General features: G+C 40.4%; 1 protein-coding gene across 2 annotated transcripts; it reads right to left on the reverse strand.

Annotated features, from left to right (window-relative positions):
* Positions 1–8,226: 8,226 nt before the first annotated feature.
* Positions 8,227–21,781, reverse strand: CIDEA (cell death inducing DFFA like effector a). 2 transcript variants are annotated; one of them, XM_085322486.1, is made up of 6 exons: positions 21,716–21,781; positions 18,159–18,315; positions 17,805–17,951; positions 15,533–15,714; positions 12,216–12,347; positions 8,227–11,007 (listed from the first exon to the last, which is right to left on the reverse strand). In XM_085322486.1, coding segments are annotated over exons 1-6 (657 nt in total). In that variant the 5' UTR covers positions 21,754–21,781; the 3' UTR covers positions 8,227–11,006. The 2 variants fall into 2 exon arrangements, with proteins under 2 accessions (XP_085178612.1, XP_085178611.1); XM_085322485.1 differs by having other exon boundaries at positions 8,227–11,215; positions 11,926–12,347.
* Between the last annotated feature and the right edge of the window lie 1,360 nt (positions 21,782–23,141).

The raw sequence follows: 23,141 nt of genomic DNA on the forward strand, positions 1-23,141 counted from the left end.
TTTTTTGTTATATTTTGCTAAGTAGCCTGTTTCTCGGATACCTATAATGCATATTGACCTCTAACCTTTTAAAATCAGTCATATTCTTGTTTTTCTTCTCATTTACTTCATGGCCTAATTTAATATTTAGAGTATGCATTATTTTATCTATGCACAAAACGGGAAGAAAACTTTCTTAAGATTTTTACTTGCAGATTTCCCTCTTTTCATTGTTTCAGTTGCTTTTCATTTCTTTTGCAATTTTGCATAAATTTCTGCTGTTCAATCTCCCCCACAAAAAAACAGTGAATAAATTTAGCCCTGGAAAATCTGCAGGCCATCCCAACAGCTTCAGACTATCAGCCAAACTTTGCAAATTCATGTCCCAGAAAACYTTTTAAATAGTATACGTGACTTACATTCTCAAAGTATCTCTCCTTCCCAATCACAAAAGTTTAAGATTAAATTGTAAAAAGGTCCACACTTGCATTTTTTTKGGGGGGAGGGGGCAGGCATGATCCTTTATAATAGACAAGATGTGGGAAAAAGAACATTTGACTGTTAGGCCTAGTCTGGATCAGTCTGAGATGTATGGCTAGCAAAAGCCTAGAACAATTCATTTGCACTGGACAGGTCTTTGGTGCTCCAATGGGAGCTCCATGTACCCTGTCAGTCAGCACTGACGAGGATCTTCTTGGCTGTTAGCCTTAGCAGTGGTATCGGAATATAATGGCAAATTAAATACTCATCTCKCTCCTGTAGGAGGTCCAGCTTCCTTGAAAAGACTACAGCTTCATGGTCCTGACAAAATGGTAGGGCAATGTGGAGAAGATTGCATGGCCATTGTCTGTGATCATATGTTCTTGGATAAAAAAGAAGACAAAAATCTCYGGTGTTGCCAGTCTTCAAATTTTCTGTTGTACTTCTTGCTCTTATACAGGCTAAAATGAACATGGAGATGTACAGAATGATGCATTTCACAAGGCAGGATAAAATGTGTAAGGTGCCCATGCTACAGTCTAGAAGGATTTTCCAGTAATAGCAGGGCAGGCAATAGTCATCTCTCCCACAGGATCACAGGGAAATTTGCTTTAATGCCCTGGAAAAACCCCAGTAAAGTTCTTCTGTATTTAGCTGGTCATATGATATGATTGTTAAGCTACTTCCTGCTTTTCAGGAAACACATCTATGTTTATGCCAGTGTTGTTGCTATGACCAGAAGTTTTTAAGGACTATAGAGAAGTTCATGTCACAGCAGAAGAGTTAACGTGATAGCTGCTACTCCCTACTAGTCCTTTTTTTTCAGGAGGAAAATATGCTGTATTTTGATACATAAGAGTATCAKCAAGGGTCCATTCAGTGTTGTAAAGCTGGTTAAGATTTATGTTAATTGCCAAAGCAGTAAGTATAATCCACATGGTGGATCCCATCTGACATTTTGTAGTAGGCTAATAAATGCCACTTACTCCTCAGTTGCCTTGAAGAGGAAGGCGCCAGGGTTCGTGTAGTTTCCTTCTCTCCTCATCGGTCTAAAGGTTTTTCATGWTAAAGAAAAAAAGATAAAAATCTTAAAATGGTTTGGCTTTGGTCTTTGGCCTGGCTTCCTGAGGAAGCATGGGAAAGCATGCTCTGTGCAAGTGYGTGCACGTGTATCTCCACCACCTTTTTCAGTATATTGTCCTATTGTGACCAAGTTTGACAGACATATGAGTCCCACAGATATTGCAGCCAAAGARAGTTTAGAAACAGCTCTATAACTAGCTGGCAGGGTGAAATCTTTCAAAAGGGTAAGGGAGACAGCAGCAAACACAAAAGCATGCTGTTTAATAAGGCTAAAGTCGGCATATGTATTTATAGTAGGTGCTTTGTAGCTTATAAGCTTCTCCTAGGAAAGTCACCACATTTCCTATAGTCCTCAAAGAGTTTCTCATTTTGTTCCCCCGCCTCTTCCTTAAAGCTTGCTGCTGTGCAAGCTGTGGTATCTCTAATTGCCACCTACACTCACACTAAGTACTGAGGGTTTGCTTTAATGCTTTAATGCTGCCCACCTGTCTGCTTTGTAACAGTAGCTCTCAGCAGAGGTAATGCTGTTGCTGACCTCTCAGTACACAAGAGGTGATCTGAACCTCGTAATGTTAAAATGAAGGTCACAGTGACTACAGTAAGTCAGGGCTAAATATGTTTATGTATGAAATTAATGTGTCTGAGATAGCTCCAAGCAACACTGAAGGAATTCTAGCATTTTATCAGAAGGTGTTTCTCAGCTGCACACACTGAAGTGTGTTTCTCTTCACACACTTTTCTCAGTGTTTGACAAGATGAATGGAAAAATACTAAAAGCCCAARCCTCAATATTTACATGTGTTTCAGTGCAGTTGCCTCTGCACTTTCCAGCACTGGGAGCCTTATTGTATTTTCATTGATAGCACATTTTTTGTCCTTTGTGAACCAGCATTTTCTTTCAGCCCTTTGTTTCTCCTTGTTTTCAGCCTGTCTTATCATTCAGTCAGGACTCTCTGCAGGGTTGGTGGTAGTTATTTTTGTGTAACAGCTGCAGCAGCTGTAGAAGAGATAGGCATGTACCTGCCTGTTATGCCAGGCAGGACATGTTTSGTGTGGCTGTGTTTTAACTTCCATTTTAATAGGTGACCTAGCTACATAAACAAACACCCAGAAAACAGGCTACTCTGTGTTTAGCAAAGTCAATGAAGTRTCTATCTTAGTGTTTTCTCACAGCTGCAGCCAAAAGAGCACAGAAATACAAAATTAGGGCAGGAATTTATCTGTGTTCAGCCTTGCAGCCTATCTGCATGTCAGAGATTTCGGTGTCTAAGTTGTTTGAGGAACAGAGTGAAAACAAATTTTAGCTGGAACATATACTCCGCATTATCTGTATCACACAGTGAGTGAGAGGTACAGCTGCAAGAGGATGATGAATCTGAGATATTGCTGACTTGTGTTTGGAGTTTAGTCAGCTCTGAATAGATGTCAATATGGAGCAGAGCTTATCAGTACAGTCTGAGTGCAGGAAACATCAGATTGAGAAGAAAATGGTCTTTTAGAGAGCAGTTGCATTAAAGATTATCAGAAGAAATAGCATCTTCTGACCACATAAGTACCCTGACAGCAGCTGTATTTGAAAATCTGTCTAGTCTAGCATTATATCCCTGTCAGTAGCCAGTGATGAGTGCTCGGGAAAGCGTATAGTGACACTTTCCTCATCATGTCACTTCTAAGTCCCGGCAATCAGTAATTGAACCAAAGACTGAGTCTGGAACATTGTATTTAACAGTCCTTTTGCAGCATCCATTAAATTGCATAACTACTTTTTAACCCTGTTATTCTTTCAGCCTTTGAAGTATTATGCAGCATTAACTGCCACAACTGAGTTCTGTTTATGAAGACATACTTTCTGTTTCAAAGCTGCCACCATAATTTGGTGGTCCATGATACTTCTATTCCAAGAAATAGTGAGTAATAGTTCCTAATGACTGTTGTAGTTTTGTGCAACGTAAAGTTCTTAGTACTTCTGTTTTGCCCCTTTTTATTTTTTCCTGTGAGCCCTTTTCTGAATGAAAAGCATTAATCTAATTAATGTCCTTGTGTTTGAGGATGTTCCATAGCTCTGATAGTCTCTCTTCTCTGTATCTGTACAAGCTCTAAGGTAGCCTTTTGGAAATAGGAGTGACCAGAACTGAGTGAAGCATTCAAACTTTGGCCGCGGACTTATGAAGTGGYGTATGATACTTCCTGCTCTGTTCTGTATTTAGTGTTTTAATAAGTCTTAATTTTGTTTTTACCCTCTTGGCTGTGCTGAGTTTTGAGCTGATTTTTTCATTCAACTATGTACACTGATTTCAAGGTGTCTTTTAAAAGTAGTGACAAATAAATTGGATCCCTTCACCGTAGACAAAAGAGTTGTTTTTTYCCCTGTTATGCAGTTATAGATATTGAATTCAGTCAGATATTGTTTTATTCAAATCAGTATAAAGAAATACTTCTGAAACTCATTCCAACTGATTGTATTTTTGCTGCCCTGAAGGTTTTTATACGATTGGCAAACTTTAYCAGTCCATTACTTACATTTTCTCTCGAGTCATTTGGAATTAGGCAAGTCGAGTCCAAGCACTGGTTCTGTTCTGTTGTAGATGTTGTTTCTTGTATTTTAATTTGTTATTGAAGCAGGAGAGCATGTGCATCTTATCCCATCCAGCACAGTCTGCTTAAAAATTTTGAGTAAAACATCTTGCAACACTTAACAGTAGAGATCTGGATTTATGGAGCAGGAGGGGAAGGGAGAAAGGATAGGTGTAGGCTGTATTACACAAAATAACTTCTCGTGGTTTTATTCTCTGAGAACAAAGAAAAAGCAATAGACCTCTAAAACAATGGGTTGGAGTCCTGTCTAGACAGCCAGTTATTCAATACTTACTAAGCAAGGTATATGTTTAGGTTGAAATGTGTAGCTTTTCAAATAAAAGTGATTCATCTCACTGTGAGAAACATTATTTTAAAGAGTAATTTGGCAGCTAAAATCATTTATAAATTGCTCTCACTAGGTCTCAAGTTTCACAGGTGAGTCACAGTTTTTTTCTTTTCCCTCTTAGATGGTGAGCAGCTCCTGGCTGCCACCCTTCACTCACTAACATAGCTCCTGTTCATTTGTTACACATGTCCAAACCAAAGCAGCATACTGCTTCTGGGCTGCAGGGCAAATGATTCTCTCAGATTACATTTGCAAGGAGAAGAGCACCRTTCCTTGCAATTCCATCCAGGCTTAATACAAACAGCACCGCAGAAGTTGCAACTCAACAAAGCCTGGCTTATTTTTAACAGGACAATCTGTAACRCTGTCAAGGGCGGGGGTACTGCCACTGAAGGAATGTGGCCTGATACTGACTGCACACAAGCAGCTGAAGAATCCCACTCGGAAAACTACTGATCAAGAATTAAGAGGGGAACACAACCTTTGCATGCAAAGAACTGGTCATTTTTCTGTTAGAAAATCAGCCTGCAGTAGTGCGACTGAGGGTGCATGCTATTGCCTCAGACTACAGCCTATTAGCAACATTACCATATTAATGATTTAAAAGCTTATGAATGCTAAGAATGTAAGAGGTCAGTCTGGCCTAGAGCCAGGACTCAACCCACTGCCTGCCCATGTTGAATAATCCTTTTCATGGTCCATTTGTTAAACAGTGTGCCAGAATACAGGAGGATATGGGATTACAATATATGTTGCCTGCACAACAGAATGCCATTGCTTTGCAGGAAGGGTGTGGAGACACAGTTACTGCCTGCACACAGAAAATTTGCAGAGGGATACAGCTATGTTGTATCAAACGATTTCACTGTGGTATCACATCTCTATATTGAACAGAAACTCCTAATTATGTTAGGTGTGGCCTATATGATCCGTCAGGAATAGACAGTTGCCCTCAGTGGTCAAAAACTTTGTATGTCAGGACAACTTCATTAATGCAGAGCAYGGTCATGATAAAAATCCTACATGCAGAGACAGACCATTTCTACTTGAAAACATATACTGTGAACAACAGAGAGAAAGACTGATATGACTTTTTTTTTGGGGGGGGGGCTTGCAGTTGCCTTAATGATACTCCCACGCTCTTCCTCAGTCATTATTTATTTATTTATTTTTGGTTGGAATGTGGCAGAAGCAGATCTGGAAGAAATAGAACGCCACAAGCTGAATAGCAGAACAGAGCAGCAGAACAGGTAGCATATGTAAAGGGAGTTGTGGAGCAAGGCACAGGAAAACAGTAGAAAGATCAGAGTACATGAAGCTAGTGACATCTAGTTAACCGTATCAGACAGAGGAAGGYTTAGATGAAGAAAAACTAGAGCTTTCTAGCTGGCAGTGGGAAAGTGGTGGGAGCTTCCAAGAGAAAAGCAGGTCTCCTATCAGCAGTAGGAATTTTCTAGAGAGAAAAAAAAACCTTCAGTGAGGTAGAAGTCAAAGAAACAAAAGTGACTAGATTACTACYGCCTTTAGTCATTGCTGATGCTGCTGACGACAAAAACTGCTTTGTTTTCACTGATCACTGATCTTGTGAAAACTAAGGCACTGGTACCATATCAGGGACAGAGAGGACCAAGAAATATGAGAAGATAATTGTTTACTGAATCTAATGATCACAGAGGTGAAATTCTCTTACAGACTATTTATCTAGATGAAATTCTGATATTAATGTAGTTTGCAGACTGTGCTTGTAATGATGAGTAAAACCAGCTTTYATCACCTCATCCAAGGGCAAAATGGCTTTTCTGTATAGGGAAATGGAAGTAGCTGTTTGTAGCAACTATTTAGTAATTACTGGTTTCAGATAAAATAGGCTTATTGTTGAATAATCAGTTCTTTCTGAGAACATTTGCTATTGTGAAACATACAGACTTTAATTTGGAAAGCATGTTCACCTAGAGAGCCAGGTGCAGATTAGAACAATATTCGTTAACAGCTTTTCAAGGCAGCATTCCTAAGCAGACAAGAAAGTAGGAAACCTGTAGTGGGGAAAGTGTCTCATTTAAGTACCTTTGGTCCAGAAATCACTGAAACAATACCATTTCCACTTGAACTTTTCAAGAGAAAAAAATTGGAGTACCTCCGTAGACTTCCAATTTGTCTGGTTCAGTAGTAATCTATAGCCTTTCTTACTCTTATTTAAGGTTATTTGCATTTTCTTGTTTTTTTGTTTCCTGATTTTGGAGATGGGGGAGGAACATTAACAAAAACACTGTACTAAATAAAGACAAGCAGCAAAACAAGTCAAGCACCTATGCAAGGCAAAACACTTYGTAATTACAAATATTTTTACATAAGCGATTATGTACTTCACAGTACAATTACAATATGATGAGAAATTATTATACAGAACTGGACTTTAAAGGACTTAGACATCTGAGACTGCTCTAGTTCTATACTAGATGAATTATCCACCTGCCATTAAACTACTGTTTTAAGTTAAGTACAGTGGGTTTTTTTTTTTGTTTTTTTTAAACRCACAACAGGCTCACAATGAACTGGTGGTGCTGGCAATAGTTATATTACTTTAAAAAGAAAAAACCTAATTTATGCATCATGCATTCTGACTAATTAAAACAGACTTTTAGAAAATTGATGATCTTGTACTTTTTCTATTGGAACCATAAGGGATATATTACACTGATTCCAGAGTTTATTAGGGTATACTGTATTTCTAGTATTACATTTCATTGGGTACTTTATAAAATAACTACTAGTACTACGTCAATATTCCTTGTCAAATGAGGATGAACATTTATTAGTAAATATTCATAACTGAGAAGCCTACTATGAACAGCTCAGATTGCTGTAAGACTTCAGAAATAATAATAAAAAAAAAAGCTGCTCAAGTTTGAGGTCAGCATGCATTTTATCAGCAGTCATGCAGTATTGACCCTGTCCCGTCCATAACTGGAGGTTTGTCTCTAAAAGCTGTAACGACTCTGAAAATATTCTGTCATATTTGCTGCTGATTTTACTTACCAGATATATCATAAGTGTTTTTTTTTGTTTGTTTGTTTGTTTGTTTGTTTTTTTTGTTTTTTTTAAGACTATGCTATTTTGCACTTTTCTAGAGCAAGAAAACAGAAGTTGGCTCTCCCAGAAAGGGGAGAGGGAACTGTTCAACAAGAGATACAAATCAATACTGAAACTCTGCAAAACTGTCACTTAAGCTGATTACAGGATGTACTTGCTAGGCAGAAATGCGCTACATTGATATCACAGATGCATTCACCTGAAGACTGTAAACTAATCCTGGATTAGAGGAATCTGGATGTTCCATTAAATTCATATTTTCATGAAATCAAAAAGAAAATCTGTACTATTGTTTATGTACATATGACTGCAGGGAGTTTTCCATGAGGCATTATAAACTAGATTGTTAATCTATAGTTAATGAAAAAGAGCAGCTCCTACCAGAGATTTCCTAAGCCGTCTCCTATACTCAGTAGTTTGTAGGCTTTTGCAGCTTTGGTAAAACAGATGGAGGAAGGCATTCCTTTCATATGAAAGGAAACAGTTTGCATGGTTTCTCTGAGGCCAGAAAGTGAGTCAGCAGGAGAGAGTTAAAAGTTGAGAGCCTTATAATAGCATCCAGTTACCTCAGTGTTGCAGTCCAACACTTTCAAACTGCCTGTGGCAGACCATGGATCCGTTAACATTCATGATTATTTCATAAATTATTCTGGAAATTAATAGAGACATCATCCAAAGCCACTATTTGAATATATTTATTCATGGATGGTATTTCTTAAAATTGGCACTACGTATCAGAAAATTTTGCCATCACTGACACATTATAATTCCTACTCATCTTAATGTCATAGCAAGTTAAAYCAGTGGACTTGAAAGCTGTGAAGTGGTAAAACACCATCTTTCCCCTTAGGAAAACAACAATATTCATAAATATTTTAACTGGATATATAACCGGGTAAGATAAAAACAAAATGATAAATACTTAAACCTCATAAGGATTACTTATTAATAAACAGCTAAAGTGACATGTTAATTATGATAGTATTTCCAGTAAAACCAGAGGTATTAAATCAAAAATATACTTAGTACTTCAAWTTTAAACACTTTTTAAAAGAAGCTTGTGCCTTTAATTCAAGTGCTATCTCAGGAAGAAGTATGCTGAAATGATTTAGAGTTATAGTTCCAGTCAGTTACAAATGATCACACATATTGTATTTATCTTCACAGTACTATTGAGAATTACCAACATTTCCTAATTTTCAGACACCTGCCTCTCTGCACTCTATACTAAAAAAAATCTTCTAGCCTAAAGTCCCATTTTCCTTTTAGGCACTCCCTTCTCTGCAGGGAGTTATCCTCTCCCTCTAGAGAGAAAGGTTTGTAACCCCATTTCTTCTGAAAAAATTAGAAAGGTTTAAGAAAGCAACAGCTTCATGTGTTTACAAAAGGAAGGAAATGAAGTAATGATAAATCCTGAATCACATGCACAAAGAAAGAAAAAAAGTTAGTAGATTCTTCATTCTAGTTACAAAGAGAGCAGCTTTGTTTTGCCTGAAGCTCATGAATAGTGCCTGAGTCAACAAGATCGAGTACTTCAGTGAAAATTCCTTTTTTGGTAACTAGAGAATGACTTGGTGCACTGGATTGTCAGCAAGTGATACAAAGCAACAGGCAAAATGGCTAATGCAAGCRGAGGCAGTAAACATGTTTCACACCTTTGACACTTCAGTGCTACCAAGCCTTGACTGCAACAACAAGTGCAGATTAAACGAGGAAAAAAAATTAAGAAATAAAGTAGAAAAACTAGCTTAATCTCTGCATACCTGCAGTTAAAAGCCTTTTTTCTTTAAATCTGTATCTTAACAGATAGTGCACACCACTTGTATGTGGTTTTCTGGAAGTTAAAAAAATGCTGAAGATGTACTTTTCTGTGTACCATGTATAGTTTAAGTGAAAGCTGCATCTCTTCAGCAGGCTGGAAAAAAAAAAAAAAAAAAGTGGCTCCAATTCAGAGAATTATGCACTCCAGTTTGACTCAAAGCCAAAACTTTATTTCTGGGGGGGGGGGGGGCAAAGTTTGTACAGTAGCATATATCATCCCCCAAATACTAAGCCTGTAGCAAAATTCAGATTCAGTAGCAATAGAGCAATTTCAAACACTTGGTATTTCTGCACAATGAGAGAAGTGTCTTGGAAATTTCCAAATTTGAGTTACTTTGTTCAGCTGTCTGCATTCTGAATTGGAACACAGAGATACTTTGAAATGGCGACTTTGCAGCTCAGATGACCTTCAGCAGCTCAAGTTTTAAGCTCTCAAAGAAGCAGCCGCTTGAAACATTTCAAATTCATATAGAGTTAGTCTTACAGATTTAAAATTTTTATATAGTGCCACTGGAAACTATGGAGTGTTAGCTCAGTAGTAATTCCCTCCAGCTATAGGAGGCTGGAATGAGAGATCTGTGGTCCAGATTTACAAAAGCTTTTGCATTACAGATATTGAAGAGGCAATTTACAAGCTAATCCAGTATCGAACAATACATTTTTTTTTTTATGATGGCACTCCCATTTCCAACATATGTATTCCCAGGAGCAATATGCAGAGTTTACTTTCCAAAGACAGGCTTGTTTTAATGGAATAAATGGCCTTAAAAGCTGAAAGAGTTGGTGGCAAGGCCCTTGCACTGCATCAGTTAAATGCTACTCCTTGATATGGGTAGAAGGACCTTGACCAACAATCACTATTTCAGTGTGTTGTGGTGGGGAAGAGAATAAACATGAATTATAAAACTTTCATTTTAATATAATCTTTCCTCAGTAGCTGCAGGGTAGTTTTAGTGCTTTCTTTTAAAGGAAACTTGACAGTGMTACAAGTTGCAGCCATTCTTCCCTGGGAGAAATTAGTAAGAACCAGCCCTTCCCTTGCCTGGAGTCTTGCCTCTCCTCCAAACTAAGAAAGAGCAAACACTCAGAAGTGGATGGAAAGAAAAAGAAAAAAACATGGTTTCTTTCTTACCTGTCTACTCTTTTGTAACACCATTACTAAACAGAAAGAGACCTGGCAAACTTGTCTGTCAGTCCCTTTAAGACGGGCCTTTAGGCTGCTTCTCACCACAACAGTGATTTGAAAGATACAGCTTCAGCTAAGTCAGATTCTTAAAGGGAAGGCACAAATAAGCATATGAAGGTGAAATYTGCAGATAGAAGTGAGAGCAATATTTCTGTGTATTAGTGACATTTGAAGTGAACAAACCCAGCTGATAGATCAGAATGGACACCAGCAACCATGCTTCTTGGCTCCTTCCTGTTCACCTGTTACTCTTTTAGAGCATTAGGTTTTCTTCAGCCTTCAGACCCCAGAACAGGGCTAATCGATGCAGCTGATAGTGAAACAATTCTTGTCTCAGTAGAGGTGTGGCAGGCATCTTGAGATCCTTTCCCTTTTGCTCCTGCTGCTTTTTTTTCCCAGTCCCACTCATTCTCTCTGTTACTGAGTTTCTCTTCCTGGGTAGCATCTGTTGTCAAAGACACATTTACCTGTACCTGCTATCTCCTTAACTCTTTTGTTCTTGAGCAAAAATACATCTAATCATATACCTAAAATTGGTCATAAGCCAGCACATAAAAACCTCAAGAAATCCCTACAACAGTAGTTCGTTTTTTTTTCTCCTTCAACAGGGGTCTGCATTTTGACACAAGATCCCCACCACTGTTTGTTTTCCACTTTGTTCACACTGTTAAGGAAACACTTTCTGGGAACAAGTCATTTTAACAAATCACTAAACTGCAGAACATTCTACATAATTCTACTTAAATATTAAAAACTTTGCCCTTTAACACAGCTTGTCTTAGTAGACTATAAAACTGCAAGCATCCAGTTTAGAGTATGTTATACAAGATTAGACAGTGTCCTGTTGCTCTCCCCTGAACACAGAGGCTTTGAGTTCAGGGGTCTACAGATCCACACTACATGCATCTTAAATGCAACTTGGGATATAGTGCCTCATCTTGTAGCTGAACTGTAAAAATTACAGAATTACCTGTGAAAAGGGCTTCAGGAGGTTGCCTGTAAGCCACATTCCTGAAACTAAGGCAAATTATTGCAAGTTATAGCAACTTTTTTTTTTTTTTTTCCAACTGGTATGCGTTATACCAACCAGAACTGTAGATTTAGAGAAAAATGTAAGGAGCATATGAAATGTTTTTACTTGCTTTAAGAGAAGTAAGGCTAAGTTTTAAGCTTCTGCTTAGTAGTTGCACTTTCTCCTATTAGACTTCATGTGATCAGTTTCTGAACTAAAATTCAGTTATATTCTGCATTCCTATTGTAAATAAGTACCTTCCACCCTTTTGTACTGCAGGTGCAGTAGAACACTAGTACCAGCAGTGTTAGGAATTAACAAAAAAAAAAAAAAAAAAAAAAAAAAAGATACAAAGCCTGCATGCTTCCAAGTATACCAATTCTCCATTTAGAGTTGCTGGGGCAAAGACTTGTTCTCTCTCCAGTTGCCCAACCCTCAAACATTAGGCATTCAACCTTTTTCTGTTAAGAGTCTGAACACCAAACATTTTATGGCTGAGGCCTATAAGCATTCCCACATGGGGAAAAAAGGTCAGTTCACCTTAGTAAACAGCCCCTGCTTTAACATCATTACAATCAAAACTGGGCAAAATAACATCTTTAAGCAAAAGGATCCAGTATTAGAAGTGCAGCTGTGCTCACTATTCCTGCTTTCGTCTTGTACATGTGCCGCCTTCATCATATTCACCCATCAGCTGCAACATGTAAGTTCCAGTGTAGAGAAGAAATTGTCCAGTTATTTGTGCGGCATGGGATATTAGCTGAAGCACCTTCCTAAAAGAAAAGCCACTTGTTTAAGAAAGTTTTCACTAGCAGAGCAACATTGTCATGTCCTTCTTTCCCCCCACCACTCTTTGAGACGGATTAGGTAGGCACATTCAAGAATTCTCTTGTTCTTTCTCACTCCTGGGCAGCCGGTCATTTCCACACCTTCTTTGGAGCAATTACTTCTGTGACCATTGATTGACAGAAAACTGTTGACATGTTGCAGGCTTAGGTAGAACCAGAAAACGTATTTAACAAGCAAGTCCTATCGTCCTGTTAGATTTCTACAGGAGTTCTGAACTTTTGCAAAATCRAGTTACCAGAGGACCACTGAATATTTAACTTTGCCTGGGAATCCAGCAGCATTTCTGCAGCCTGAATATATTTTGTTTCTCACCATTAGGCCAGTCACTAAGAGAACATTTTGTGTCTCCCAGCTACAGATCAAACTTGATTAGCACTAAGGCTGAGCAATTACATTACAGAAGATGCCCTTCAGCAGGACAAGTGAAATCAGGCACATTAATACTGCCCAAACTGTAAACCTTAGGAATTCTCAGTTCCCAACAAATTAATGCTTTGAAGTARTGAGACAGTATCAGCATTCGAATGTATTATAGGGTTTGAGAATCAGTACAGATCCATAAACTAAACCCAGGCAAGCAGAGTCTATAGGATAGACTGTGGATCACCACAGCATATGAAGATTATCACATTTCAGCGGTTCCTCATTCTTCAACTTAGTCATACCTGCATCTTGCTTCCATTCTCCAAGAGACAATGGGGACATCAGTGCCAATAGCTATATTCAAGCCTCATCCCCTCAAAGTTAAGCAGGCCATCTCAAGTATAAGGTTAAGATGCTAGGGAAGTGGGAGTAAAGAACTGAAACATTTCTAAAATTGGGAAGGAACTAGTTTTTGAAGATGCAGAAACCAGACCAGTCTCCCCCTTCTGCAAAAAAGGAGGAAGATTTTCTCAATTCCTGTCCAAAAAAACATGCAATTGTGAACCTACTCTTGCTATTCAGTTGTCCTTTGAGTTCTAGCAAAAAAAAAAAAAAAAAAAAAAAAAAAAAAAAAAAAAAAAAAACCCCACACAACACTTCCCTGCCATGACTAAAGAATGTTTGCGGTTAAAATACAGTACTTCCCCAAAGTTTAATACACTGCCACTTAGAGCCTGAGAAGCCTTTAAAAGTACTGTACTCACACACATGCCATTCAGCATGTCCTTCCCTCCATGGTACAGCACAGGYCAATGAGCTTTACAGTGTAAAGAAAACTGCACCTGGTACCAAGCTTTTGAGCAGCTGCAGTGTGTCACTAGCACATGAGAGCAGTTGTCCTGTAAGCCACAGAGGAAGTTATTTGTTGAACTGAACATTTGATCCTTCAGTAGGACAAGACAGGGAGAAACAGTTAGGGGAAATGCACTGATCAGATCTGGCAGGCAGTGAGCCCCTCCCACCAGCGAACTGCAGTATTTTAAAGTCGTTTCCTTCACACTCTGTGGGAGGGCTCAGGGATATGGCAGAAGAGTTAGTAATTTGGAACTCATTAGCCRAAGGACTAATGCAGTCTAACCTCAATTTAAGTAGCAAGTTGAGACAGATCGTCTCGCAGTCAGATTCAAGAGCATCCAAGGTTATTGCCTCTCTTTTCACTGTTCTTTGCCAGTGGGCTAATTTCCCACCCTCGTGCTAGTGCTTCCTTTATAGTTCAGTCTTTGTAGACTAGCTGTGCTTCCAGCAGAACTCCATGTCTACTTCAGCTGTTTCCCTGCATCACTTCTTTCTCACCAGCTGCATGTGTTGGCATGCAGAACTGTCACTTACAATTCTTTAATGCTGCAAGTTCCTGTGCTGATACCCATTGCCACAACAGATAGCCAGAAATTAGATTTTGTTCTGGTTCAAGAGGCTTGACAAACACAGGAACTGGAGGAGTGCAGCAGTTCAAGGGGAGACCTTTTCTTTGGAGAAACTCTAATGAAGCCAGTGCTACATAGTATGCAGCAGTGTAATTACTGTAGAACAATCATAGATACAAGTCTCATTTATGGTCACACCACCTTCAGCCTGAAAATTTAAGTAAAGAATCACCTAAGCACAGTGGGAAGGTCAGTCAGACACAAATATCATAATGCTAATCTTACTCCCTTAAGACCTGCACATGAGGCTAGGGACTACTTGAACACTTCAAACTAAAGACTACATGTTGCTCAGGTGAAGTGTAAACCCCACTGAGAGGCACAGATCTGTGTGTTCTGTATGGAGTAGATCTGATCCTCAAAATGTCAGGTAAGCCTTTCAGCAGTTCAGGGCTCTAACTTAAACAACTGTCAAAGCAGAAGTATGGTACCTCTGTGAAGGAGTTATTTCTTCAGTCAAAAACAGACATAGCTGTTTTTGACAAGGCACAAGACTAGAAAGCAGCGGACAGGACAGACAAATATTTTTGCTTCTGAATGAGGCAGCAGTTCCCAACAGCCCCTTCTTCCAAATCAAGGATCCACTAGAGCTTGGTCCTGCAGGAGGCAGGGGTCTTTTCTAGGCTCTGTTAGTTTGCTTAGGCTCTGTTAGTTCACTTAGAGATTAGTTTGCTTAAAAACAGTGACATCATGATCTTAGTATAGACGACAAATACTGAGGACAGTACAGACTATCATTTCTTCTTTCTTTTTTGTTATCTCCATGTGCCTTTAGGGAGGTTAATTTGGCAGCCAGGTTTTGTAAAATCTGAGCAACCTTCAAGATACTTCTCTGCCATTAAGGCTCAGATTCCTATCTCATTTTGTCCTATTGAAGTACCCAGCTAAAGACCATAATATTCATCCCTCAGCCTCCTGTATTCTTCAAACAAGTCAAAAGTCTGGGGAATTCTCTCAGACAAAGAACAAAAGCCAGCACCTTGATTGTTATGAGTACAAACTGATAAAGTTTTGTCTTGGTGGAAGTTTTAAGATTCCACTATGAAGAACTATAGCAGGTTATACACACTTTTTTTTTTTTTAAAAAAAAAAACTTTTATAATATAGCTATCTACCTTTCACTGGAAGCTTCAGCATGTTGACTAATTTGTAAGAATTAAAAATACCAAGTTTATAAACACACCTGCTTCACAGAACTGGTATGCAAACACAGGTTCTTGTCATTAATACAAGCCTTGTTAGCACTGGAAGCATATACTTACCGCAATATGCTTTTTGCTCCCATACATTTGATATCATATGACACAGAGTAGATCTCATAGAAAGTGGCCTTCACATTTAAGCAGCCAATAAAATCTTTAGGGTTCAGCTTGTACAGATCAAATGTGATATTAGCTACTCCCATTTTCTTCTTTTGTCTCATAGGGGTGACTCCATTTCTTGTCTAATTTAGAAAGAGACAGACAGTTTACAAGCCCGGAGAATATAGCAAGACAATTGTTAATGGTGCAGTTCTTTAGAAGCAACTCACTTATTCCAGTCTTTGGGCTAGTTCTTAAAATCAATTCTAATTACAATTAAAAGCATTAGCACTTACAGAAAAGCAATGTTCGCAGTTTATATAATTTTGTCCAAGTCCTGATCATCCATCTGAAGCTATTCCAAACCGATCCAGTTTCTGGATCTTTTTAGAACTCATGTTCTAAAGTGATGTAACAGCTCTTGAATATTTCTTTACTTTAATCTGGTTTCTTTTTCAAGCTACATTGAGACCACAGGTAATCCCAGTGGAAGCTGTCCCTGATATTTCAACAGGAAGTGAGACATTAGGTCCTTCACTTTAGGAAGAAGCACAATACTATTTAGCAATCTTACTGATGACATTTGTGAAAGTTATATTTGCAGCTAAGTCCTCATTTCAAATCCTGGCATGTAACACCTTCTCTTCTTACTAAGAAAGAGGGAGAGGGAAACCACTATTGATTATGCCTAGGATTTAATGCTAATTTTTAAAAGAAAACCTTCCACATCCCTCCTCCTTTGCTTTATCTTCCACTTTAACTCCAGCCTCTTCTGCCTAGCAAGTTTTAATGAAAGCAGCCCTTGTACTCTTTCAGGATTAGATCACTTACTCGAAGAAGGAAAAAAAAAAAAAAAAAAAAAGGGGAAAAAATTAGTAAGCAAGTCCCATCATTAGAGGGACACCTAGTGGATACATGTGATACTTTACTTAACACATTTTATTAAGAATTAATTTGGCAGCTACCGATCTGTTTTTGCATGTTAAATGAAGCAATAAAGTTGGGTAAGACTGGGGCTTTTAAGACTTGTTACCCCACTGCTCAGACAGTACCAAAATAAATATGACTGAGTTAAGCACTGTAGCGTATCATTAGCCTGAAGCTTTATGCCAGCTTCTTTTTCTCTGTTCGTACTCAGCTCAGAGGTATCAACAGGCCCCCCATCAACAAAAGTACTGACTATGTACACGTAGTTGGGTAGGCTTGGTAGCATATCCCATTAGCCCTCAGGATATATGGGTGAAGCATGACCAAGCTTTCCTCCACACTCCAGGTGATTTATGATGGAGCTATGGTGCTCTTGCACTGTCACTCAGGACATACTGAAGAGGGGCAGCATTTAAGCTAGACCTGAAGCCATGCCAAACATGGGGAAGGAGATAAAGTCATATCCGTAGCTGCAACTTCTTTTCTGCTCTTGGAACTCACAGCCCTGGTGCAGCAGGTTGATAAACCAATGAGACAGCACCAGAGAAAAAACATGCAAGCTGCCTACACTGTACTAGATGGGGCCAAAATGAGCTATGCATGAAACACAGAAATGGGTTGGCCTGCTACTGCCCCTAAGCTAGCTGTTTCCTCCTTTGTACCTGGTACACAAAAATTGATGACAGCTTTCTAGCAACAACCATTCCACAGAAGGGCACTTAAGATTTTGACTCTTAATAACATACAGCAATGCTACTCATACAAACCCCAAAACTGGACAGTGATTTCACAGCATTAGAAGGCTAAAGTAAGCTAGACTAAGTAGTTCTTAAAATATGTCAAAGATCTAGGCTATCATTAGATTTTTATGACAACTTTTAGTCATTTGCAAGATTGAATACAGGCATTTCTCTAGTCTTCACTAAACTATTACTGCATTCACCACAAAGCAAAACTTATTTTGTATTGCTTAATTTGAGGCTCTAAGATAAGCTAAAAAGTACAATCTCCTTAAAAGTTAGCACAATCAAAGTCCTCATTCCCTCTATGTTAGATAAAAGCTCAAGAATGAGGTTATTAATGAGCTTCTCCAAAACTGGGATTTTCCCCTATAAATTTGTGTTCATTTGTAACATTTCATTCAACTCACAGCAGATCTTTGTCAATAGACCTATGTTCAAGAACAGGGAAAATAAACAAAACAAAATGGATTTATCAACCAGGAAGGCTTAATGATTCTGTAACACTTGTCTTCTTTAGGGGAAGTTTTCTTCCCCTTCTTTTCTCTCTCCAAGTGAACACTTACTTGTGTCCATTTTTGTCCTTCTTCTAGGATCATGAAGTGTGTATTATCATCCAGGGACTGAAAGAACTCTTCTGTTTCTACAACTGTGCCATCTTCCTCCAAAACCAGAGTAATAATTCTAGCAGATATAAGGAAGGCATCTAAGGTCTGCAATGAAAGAGATTATAGCATATGAAAGGTGGCATGTCACTGTGATCCTTCTCCCTATAATTAAATATTCAGACTTGCTCATGTGCCACATTCCCTTAAACTTCCCCAGTAAACATTTTTAGAAGAGCAGAAGCCTGTGGATTACCTTCCTGGGATACAGTACTTCACTATAAGTTTCAGCCAGAGCGGGAACTTTTGCTATACCTTGCTGATTAGCTCTTGCAGACTGCTCGCAACAATTCCTTTCCGGCTGCTTCTGGAGGCATTTGATACACGAAAAGGTCTCCCTGCAGGCATGAGAGGAGGGAACAGGGTCTGTTTTGTTACTGCTCCCACAGATGCTCCCATGGATACCAAAGATCTAAGACAAAGAAAATTTCAGCTTAGTTATAAAAACACTCATGTCAAGCACTGTGAGAAGGACTCTTGAGTTCAGTGACATAAGCATATTATGCAAGTAATTCATAGGTCACATTAGATTTGTGGAGCTTGCTTTCAAAACTAAATATTATATAGCTCTACAGACACATCTCTGAATTTTCTCTTGCCTGTGACATTTGAAAACACTGCTGAAGTTGCTACTGAGCTCAGCTGATGTCAAGGTCTTGGTTGCAGTGAGGCCAGCAGGTTTACAAAATTCCATCTAGCTTCAGAAACAACAAAATAAGATTTGTGTCCCAAGGTATCGAAAGAAGAAAATGAATCAAATGAAGTGAAAGCTAAAATCAGAGTACATAATGATAGTGTCAGAGCACAACAGCAGAGAGCCTAGAAGAATTTAGACGCTTCCAGAAAGATGTTTGAGTTTATTCTGAAAATCATGTTTTAATAGTGACTATTCAGGTTCTCGTAGAAAAACTGAGCACACAAGTGGTGACTGTCTACTCCAATATCCAGATACAGAATTGCTTCCATCTACATCTAGTGATATCTTTTTTTTAGTGATTGCTGTCAAATTGTATTGGTTAATTCAATAGCCAGACAGTTTGCCAAAAATCTCCTTCTGTATGATACCTGGAAAGGGCCAATCTGTTTGTAAATAAATCTTGTTTATGTAAGACTGCACTGCATCTCTCAGATTCTTGGGTTTTATTTCCTGAATACCTATTGCTCCTCCACAGGAAGTTGCACAGGGGTAGGAAAGGGATGCATCACTGCTTTGTTCTCCAATATCAGTGTAAGATACCAGCTTTGTGCAGGAAAAGTTATTCTCATACACTTTCACAGAGGAGGATGAAGTAAACCGGCAATCTCTTCATCTACAGGAATTACTGAAACACTGATGTTTCCAGTCAAAGGACCAAGCACTTTTCTTCTAGAGAAGGGTCAAGGCCAGGGAGAAGGCAGGGAGTAGCACGGACACAGGGCGGGCACTTAAGATCCATAAAGGGACGTGTGCTAAGACCAGGTGTGTTTGTTGAACTCTTCACTGATGAGTGTAACAGTGCCCCTGTCRCCCTGCTAGCTTACGAGCAGCTCCCGTTCTGAACCACACACGTCTTTTCCTCAAGCATGAGGCCTGTTCAGCTCAGCCAGGGCTGGCAACTCCACAGGGCACCTACACGTTAGGAAGCGCGATGCTCAGGAYACAGGAGACAACACTTTTAGAGCTAGTACAGCTCCTTTCCTACTCACACATTTGAAAATTAGGATTGAAAACAAAGTGTAGAAGAGCTTGTGATGCATATGACCRTATTGCCAATAGGGTACTTTGTCATGACAGAAAATACCAGTCCTGTTAAACAATTTTCTTTCCTGTTACTCAAGCAAAGCTGTCACACACAAAAGGCAAAGCATATGAGAAAAAGCCATGACATACCCCTTGATACAGAAGTAGGGCACAGGCAGGACTCAAGATAATTTAGAAGCAAGGGTTCATTTCTGGCACAGGCAGAGCCAACTCTATAGGCCATTTTGCAGCTCTGAGCAGAATTTTCTTCTGGACTCAAAAAAACCCCACCCCAATCACCCCTATGGTGTTGCCTAATTCTGCAGGAGGGAAAGCAGGAAAAGAGATTACTAAACCAGGACTTCCATTAGCTTCAGCAGACTCAGTCACTGAACAGAAATACAGAAATCCGAGTTATTTAACATCAATAGTTACTTAACATCAGTACCACTTCATCTTTGTTTCAAGAAACCAGTCAATACCATATCTAAACTCAGTCTGCTTACAAAGTAGTGAATCCAGGCTCTAGTGCTGGGTGAGGTTTCGGGTAACGACAGGTACAAGGTAGCAGAAGCCACTGTGCTTTTACGCTCTTTTGGATAACAGAACGAAACCCTTCTGTTTCTGGGCCTATTGCCTAAAGCCTCTTTTTCTCCTCTCTCCCAYGGCCACAGATTTAAAACAGCCCAGCCTAGGCCCAGGGCTCCTAGAAGGATCACTTTTTACTGCAGCAGTTCTCAGAAACCAGACAGGAATTCCTGATGCCAGGAATACCTCTGTTAGCTTGGAGTTACTGAGAATAGTTTCCTACCAAAAGCTGATCAAACCAAGTCAGGAAATGAATGGTACAGATACAGGGAGCACTGTAAAGTGCTAACTTTCTAATAAAGTTGAATGACTTATTAGATACCAACAACCCCACCATTGTTTTCTTACTGTTTAAAGTTGGAAGGATTAGGTCTTCAGTCTTCCCCAAAGGGAGAAGCATCCTATGTCAGCAGGAAATGCAAGAACTCAGAAAAAGAATTTATGATCAAAAAAAGTAAATATCTTGAGAATCTTATCTCATTTTGTTCTGTACAACTAAAATCAGTTAGAAAGGGACTTGCAGGTACTGCTCCAAACATTCAGCGTAGTGTCAAGGCTGGGAGGGAGGGGRAAGGATGATGACAGATGAATTCAGCTTTTTTGAGGAGGTTTAAAAAAAGGGGGAGGGGGGATTAAAAGCTGCCTTGAGCCCTGTGCACATATTTCACTCTGTTTGCAATATTCCATGTATGTTTATCTAAGAATATGGTGCAACAGCCCTCAGTCACACTCAAAGTCAAAGTTGCACAACACAAGTGGCTTCAGAATATGGCATGGTTGGACTTCAGGTTAGAGTTCACAGACAGACAACAACAACAGTAACAGCAAAGTCCCCAGAAAGCCAGGAATTAGTTAGGAGACCTGACAGTCTGCTGCATTATGGACTCGGTTTCTCTGCCAGAACAATAGTTTTAAAGATACCAGAACAGCAGCTATAACAAGATGCATTTGAGCGATGCACAGAATTAGACTTCTACATGTAAAAGCAGCTGAAATGCAAACAGAGGCCTTGAATTCCAGTCATGTTGTCATCAAATACAAGCGGCCGGTAAACTCCACCATGACTTCATGCCTGAAATGAAGCTTCATTTTAGCCCACAACACGTTAGCCTCGCCACTTGCTGGGAGGCAGGCAGTGTCCTCAAGCCCCACATCCTTGTTGCTACACCTCAAAAAAGCAGATATGAGGGTTAAAACTGTAGAGCTTCCTACTCGTGCTTCCCTCAGCAGAGCTTCCTCTCCGGCTCCAAAGGTTTTTGGCCGTTTGCTGGGCAGACTTGCGTCTCCACTACGCCGCTCGCTACCGCTGGAGCTTGGAAAGGCTCCTTTGCCCCTAAAGGGCCAGGAGCTGACAAGTTACTGCGGCTCCTCGGAGGGTCTCCGGGGAGCGGGGCCGCCGCCCGGCCCGCGCAAAGCGGCGCTCCCCAGCCGCCGGCACAGCGGCCCGTCCCCGGGGCTGCGGCAGCCCGCGGGGACGCCGCGCACCGCCCGAGCCGCCACTCACCGCAGCAGCGAGCCCACCACGTCCCGCGCCGCCTCCATGCCGCGCCCAGCCGAGCCGTGCCGTGCCGCTTTTGTGGGCGCGCACCGCTCCGCCCCTGGCGCGGTCGCGCCTCTCACAGCACAGAAGGCGCCGGCAGCGGGGTCGTGAGGGCGGTGCGAGCTACAGCGGTTAAGAGCGAAGAAGGATTTTCTTAGCTGCGTCCTGCCTCACGATTTACCTAGGAAAGGAGCGAGAAGGATTTTTGTTTTAGAGCTGATGTAGCAACAAAGCCTAGCCGGCGAGACGGTGGAAGGCAATCTCATTTAGAGCCTCTAGGCATTAGRGTAAATCAACAGATTACACGTTTCAGCTTCTGATTTTAGAGCCGTGAATAAGCTTATGCCTTGGATTAATGTATGCAGTAGCTTTGGTAGAGGTATTTAGTGTTACTCCTCCAGGAGGATGGAGGGGGGGGACAGGCTATTTACACAACAGGTACAAATACAGCTTTTCCTTTTCATATTGGCCTGTGAGCATGAATACAGAACTGTTCAGYGCTGAAACAAGCTTCTGTTTTTCAGTGTTATAAAAACACTCATCCATAGAGAAAATAGAGTCAGGAAGCCACAGACTCCAGCGCCTAGGCGATGCCCTGACCTAGAGCCTGCGGATGAAGCAGGAAACCTGCTGTCACCGCTGATCAGTGAAAGGCTCAGCCCAGAGGACTCCAGAGGCGCCTCCAGCCAGCGCTCACCTTGCCCTTAGCACCAGGAATAAGCCCAATTGCCTGGGCTGCTCTACCRTTCCAGGCTGCCTAAGGACAGAAAAAGCTGCTCATCATATTTCTTTACTTTCAAGGCTTCTCTAGTAGTCAGGCTGCCACCTGCTAGACACCCACAGACTGCAGCTTTGGGGCCTTTATAAACTGCAATCACCCATCTTAATCTCAGGGTGAATCTCATTCCTGTCCCAGAAGGGATCCCCCTCTCCAGGCCTGGTGGAGGAAGAGGAGCCACCCCTTCCTCAGAACCAAGCTCAGACCCACAGCCTCCCCCAGGCCCTGGGTACATGCTTTTTTCTCTGCCTGGTCAGGCTGCTTAGGGCTTGCAGGTGTGAGGGAGCCTTTGTCATGGCTTAATCCCTTCTGTATTGCACTGTATTTAGTTGTGTTTTAATTCTGTGGTGTAGACTTGCCTGCAAAACAAGGAGAGCAGGAGAGGTGGAAGTAAATAGYTCTCCGAGTGCTGGAATTAGAGCAGCCTGTTTTCCACTGGATTTGCACCTTGTGTTCCAAAAACTGAGGTGTATATAGTGTAGCTTCTCCTGCAGCGGAGGGAGTGCTAGCTTGGGTCACTCTCAGCTTGAGATTTGTGTGAGCTTAATGCAGCTGAGGCTCCTACCCTTCCKTGAGGGCTGCTCAAATTGCCCATCGTGGTCAAAAGCTGCC

The sequence above is a fragment of the Rhea americana genome, unplaced genomic scaffold (genome assembly GCF_003343005.1).
Source record: "Rhea americana isolate MKP2758 unplaced genomic scaffold, rheAme1 scaffold_78, whole genome shotgun sequence".
Lineage (NCBI taxonomy): Eukaryota > Metazoa > Chordata > Aves > Rheiformes > Rheidae > Rhea > Rhea americana.

Coding starts and splice junctions, on each gene's coding strand:
- CIDEA (XM_085322486.1), bottom strand. CDS start 21,753: ATGGAGGCGGCGCGGGACGTGGTGGGCTCGCTGCTGCG. Junction 17,952..18,158: donor TGCAAGAGCTAATCAGCAAG/GTATAGCAAAAG, acceptor CTTTCATTGCAG/ACCTTAGATGCCTTCCTTAT. Junction 15,715..17,804: donor AAGGACAAAAATGGACACAA/GTAAGTGTTCAC, acceptor TTTCTAAATTAG/ACAAGAAATGGAGTCACCCC.